This window comes from Galeopterus variegatus, unplaced genomic scaffold (assembly GCF_000696425.1).
Source record: "Galeopterus variegatus unplaced genomic scaffold, G_variegatus-3.0.2 Scaffold2796, whole genome shotgun sequence".
Classification (NCBI taxonomy): Eukaryota; Metazoa; Chordata; class Mammalia; order Dermoptera; family Cynocephalidae; genus Galeopterus; species Galeopterus variegatus.
In genome coordinates this window covers 212862-218098 of record NW_007728907.1, presented here as the reverse complement: position 1 = coordinate 218098, position 5237 = coordinate 212862, and the positions used below count along the sequence as shown (strand labels likewise).

The following is a 5237-nucleotide window of genomic DNA, read 5'->3' as shown; positions in this document are numbered from 1 at the left end:
CTTGATTTATAACCTTAGAAAGTCATTTAGTCTCTTTCTCAATTTCCTTATCTGCTCCATAATGAGCTCATTTGGAGTTGAAGGGAATGTTAATAACACATACAGAAGCCAAATAGTTATTTGAACTAAAGCTGCCTGATAGGTAAGCTATTTTCCTTTGTGCCTAATTTTAGTAGTGAGCTGCATGTAATAGCTTTTAATCAAACACATGAACATATTTCATGAAAAATTCTTCCAAATTAATACTGCCAGTTCTACTGTCACTTTCTACTACTATCCTCACTTCCCTGGTCCCGTTCAAGTTCCATCCTGACCCCCCAGTACTACCAGGGTCATAGAGAGCAGCACAACTGTATAGTTTTGACTGGAGATTAGTAAATTCATAGTATACCCCTCCCCCCAATCCCTTACTTCTGTAAAACAAAAAGCAAAAACAAAAAGAATATAGAGAACCAATTTTTTCCCATTATCCCAGCTAATGAACAAAGGAATTATTATATTAATTATGCAAAGATGGCTGATTGCCTATTCTGAAACTAAAGGTAGACAATTTAAACTGACAAAAAGATTAAAAAAAAATTCTCAGTCTCTTTAATACATGAATCTGCTTATCCACTGTCATATTCCTCTAAAAATAAATCTAGCTCATGATCATTCCTGTTTGAAAAGGAGGAGGTAATTATTTATTTTACAAAAAAAATTTTTTTCTTTGCTTTAGAAAAGGACTTGTTGTGGGAGTTACTGTACAGATAACTTGTTTGAGAAATTTAAAATATGTTTCAATTTATGCGTAGCTTTTCAGGAACATATTTCATAAGATAAGGTATTTAGCTGCTTTTTAGAAGCAAACTTGCAGAAAACAAATAAAGCAAAAGCTGAGAACACCAGAATTGCTTTTGAAAAAATGTCCTGAAAATGTAAGTGTAAAGATTGCTCAGGTATATCTGGAGGCCTGTCTAGACTACACAGGCTGAGAATTTATGGGGAAAGAGAGCAAATTTAGGCCAAAGCTCAAACTTTAAATTCTGAACATGCCCTGTGGTGAGAAATGGCGGAAGTGCTGGCCACTGCCTGGGCAGCCATGTCACAGCTGCGGTGTTCCCTGGCCCTGTGCTCTCCCTTCAGAATAGAAGAGTGTAGTGAATGGAAATAGACATGCAATATTTGTCTAAGAAACAAACAGTTTAGGAGGATACCTTAAAAAAATCTACGTGGAACATAAACGGGCAGCCATGTCACAGCTGCGGTGTTCCCTGGCCCTGTGCTCTCCCTTCAGAATAGAAGAGTATAGTGAATGGAAATAGACATGCAATATTTGTCTAAGAAACAAACAGTTTAGGAGGATACCTTCAAAAAATCTACGTGGAACATAAACAGTTTTGTGACCTAATATTTCTGAGTAGAAATATTATTGAAATTGAGACTATATTGCTTTATTCATGAAGCATTTGTGCTCCCTAAGGAAAAATACCTGGGTTTATTCAGAGGAATACAGTATGATATTTTATTAGATGGCCATGCAATGAAATAAATTCAACTAGGATAGTTCAAACGGAGTTCACTGAAAGAACAGCAGCAAAGAGGCAAAACTTTTATTACTCTTATTTTTGTCAAAGAAAAGCAAAAGTCTTGGATTCTAAATACAGTTTTTAAAATCAAAAGGTCATGTGAACAAAACTATTTTTAATATGTTGAAATATCTGAAAATAAAATAACACTGGAGAAAGAGATTTTTACAACGATGTTATTTTGGTAATGTTCTATAGGTATAAATATTTTTTAGTCAGGTTTCTACCAAGAAATAAAACTTAATAGAAAATCAGACAGTTTAGGTTATATTTATCTGCTATAACTTTTAAAGAGATTAAAATGTATAATAAAAACTCTAGTAGTAAGATTATGGAAAATGAAAGCTTTAGACATAAAATGTTATCTTCTATCTTTATAAAAAAAGATAAACAATTCAAAGACAAACTTACCTCTTTAAAAAGCATGCTCATTTTAGGTTTATTGAAAGTAGATGTCTTCTAAAATACTGTTCTTATTAATTTAGACCCATATTAGGTTGGAATTTAAAATTAATTCACTTTTATTCCCTTGATCCAGTAGTTCAAGATAGTTATTCAAAATGCAACACTTAATTAAAAAGGAAAACTTGAGCTGCATTCTCTGGATTTTCCTAACACATAAGCTTGTTCTTGGGAATAGCTTATGCAATTTGGGAAATCTTCATTAACCCTTTCATCTTAGCTATGAAGTTATTTTACTCAATAAATCATAGTGCTGAATGGCTTCACTGAATGACTAATTTCTATAAAAAGGGCAGTAGTTTTAAAAGTGTCATCTATGGAATCTGGTGTGCCACATATTCTTTTTCCTTTCTGAGGTTTTAGACAAAAGAGATTTAAAAATTTTAGGCTGCTCCTGGGTTTGGTTTGGTCTAAAGATGTTTGAAGGGCTTACAGCTTCTACCTGCCATAAACATTTCTAGACATTCCTTTAATTCCTTTGATGTATCTTCTTTATCATTTTCAAATCCTGCTCTAATAGTTCACTGTGAATTTCCAGGCAATTAAAAAGAAAGGTACTATAACAACAAACAAACAACAAAAAGAAATTTATTTTCCTGATAAAATGAGAAAAATCAATGTAACTGCAAACTCATAGGGAGTAGTTTATCTACTGGGGACTTATAGGCCATTTTATATTCTTATACAATTTATTCTGCTCAGATAATTGCCAAACAGTCAGCTCTCCACCGTTCATATCATGAAGGGTAACGTCAAACATACCTGCCACTGACCACTACTTAATGAAAATTCATACCTGCTTCCACACACTGTCGCTATGGCCTTGAAGCAGCCAGATGCAAGTTGGTAGGAACCTGTGTAGCATCGGTCAATTGCCCAGTTAAAAAGATTTATTTGGTCAGGATTAAGTTCCAATAGCAAAACGACAACTTCACAGCCAAGTTGATGAACCTGAATATAGGAAGCAAATCAATTATTCATAATTAATGAATGAATGTTCTAGAGAAAAGACATGGGATCAAGCTTAGCCAATATAAATTGGGTAAAATGACTGAAACAATAAAATTTCTTAAAGAAATCAAAAAAAAAATTAAATAAATAAAATAAAATAAAATAATAGTGTGTGTTCCCTGATATACCTCCTGCTAGTAAGATAGAGACTTGGTTTTCTACTTAATTCTTTAGAGACGTTTAAAATTGTCTTCAGTAAACGTGTATTAATTTTATAATTCCCCCCAAATTTGATAACAGTTGCTGTCAAGATTTTATTTCTCTGCCAACCGACCTGCTTCAGAGAAAGACCACTAAAATATGGTGGATGCAACTGAAGTGAGTGTGCGAATGTTATCTGGACTGGGATATACTGAAGACCATATGAACTTCAGCTCTCATGTGGCACAGAAGGTGGCATACTCTCCTAACAACATCTAGAGGCTAATCCAGTCCTGCCAGCACATTTAAAGTACTGGATTGTTTCTAAAATGAGAGAAATTTCCCAGAAACGAGTAGTACTCTGGGCCCACCACTCAAGGCTGAATTCTGAGTCCTCTATTGTACTCTTTCCTAATGATATAGGCTGCCCATTTCCTTAACAAGCTGGGTTTGTTCATTGGAAAATGTAACAAATAATTTCAAGGTTATGTCACTCTTGGCAAGTGCAGTAACGCTGGTGGAAAAAGGAAGTTTTCAGAGCAAGGCAGAGACTGAAATCTTGTTTGGAACCACCAGCCTACAAAGCCCGCAGTAGAGCCGTATTGTTCAAATTCCCGGGACTCTGATGCTCACAGATATGGAATGCCAATTGGCTTTTAAAAGGATATAAGTTTGAAACGTCTAATTTGATCAAATTCAGCCTCTGGGAATAAGGAAATCACTTTGAAATATACATTTATTTAGTGTGTCTGTCTTTTAAAAGTTTGCTTGTTTAAAGGCTACATTGTCTTCACTTCTAATCACAGCCAAGTTTTGATTATTCAGGAGATGGTTATTTGCATGAAATTGAGTTCTGCCTTTCCTTCCTCTTGTCTACTTTTGTAATCTTTTTGTTTATTAGGCCTTCCTCCATTAGATAAGCAAAGAAAGGGAAATTGAGGTAAGCTGAAATAATTTGTTATAGGCCAATTTTATGTTAAATGTGCTATTTTCCCTGTCCATGGATAATTACTAGTGCGTTCAGGTCAAATTTTAATATTAAACCTATTGAAACATTTTCTTTTGTAGATAAGGGAAAGCAGAAAGGTCTTGAACGATTCTAGTCTGCCCTCATCTTTGCCTGTGGTTCACTTGGTGACCTTAGATGAGTCCGGTGTCTCATTGTCTCTTTGTGTTTTAGGGGGATAGTTGCATGCTGACTTTTTAAAAAACACTTCCAGAGAAGAATTGGGGAAGAGAATCTAAAATACATGGATGGACCTTGAGAGAAATATATTAAGTGAAACGAGTCAGGCAGAGAAAAAGAAATACTACATGTTCTCACTTATTGGTGGGAGCTAAAAATAAATAAATAAACTCACTCACACACAAAAAATAACCGGGGGGTGGGGGGAGAGAAGATATAACAACTACAATCCTTTGAAGTTGTTACAACAAGCAAACGGANAGGCAGAGAAAAAGAAATACTACATGTTCTCACTTATTGGTGGGAGCTAAAAATAAATAAACTCACTCACACAAAAAAAATAACCGGGGAGTGGGGGGAGAGAAGATATAACAACTACAATCCTTTGAAGTTGTTACAACAAGCAAACGGAAAGGACATTGTTGGGTGGGAGGGGGGAGAGGGAGGAGGGAGGGAGGTTTCGGTGATGGGCCATAATAATCAACCACATTGTATATCAACAAAAATAAAAATTAAAAAAAAAAATAAAATAAATAAATAAAAATAAATTGGGTAAAATGAAAGTGGAGACTGAATATTCATTTGGATTAATTTTTATGCTATATATTCTTCTTTAAGAGGGTGCAGTGTTGCAACTGAAAACTGAAATGTATAAACCAAATCTGATTCTACGTAAATTTGTTATATAGGGTCTATTCATTCTCAATTTTTAATTCCGAAAAGGTAGGAAAGACATTTTAGAAATGTTTCTTTTTTGCATTAAAAATATTTCTGAAAAATACATGTATTTGGTTAAAAAAGTCAAATATACAAAAGTTTTCTCTATGTATACAAGGTTTTTTTTTTTTTTTTTTTTTGTTTTTTTTCCG

The 5237-nt window shown here is 34.1% G+C and overlaps 1 protein-coding gene across 1 annotated transcript in view; it reads right to left on the bottom strand.

Annotated features, from left to right (window-relative positions):
* The window catches only part of LOC103598953 (protein furry homolog), a gene marked incomplete at its 5' end in the record, with an annotated part of 113293 nt that overhangs the window by 14340 nt on the left and 93716 nt on the right, over positions 1 to 5237 (bottom strand). The window contains one exon of the mRNA XM_008583022.1: positions 2827 to 2981. Within this exon, the coding sequence (XP_008581244.1) occupies positions 2827 to 2981 (155 nt within the window). The remainder of the gene's footprint in view (positions 1 to 2826; positions 2982 to 5237) is intronic.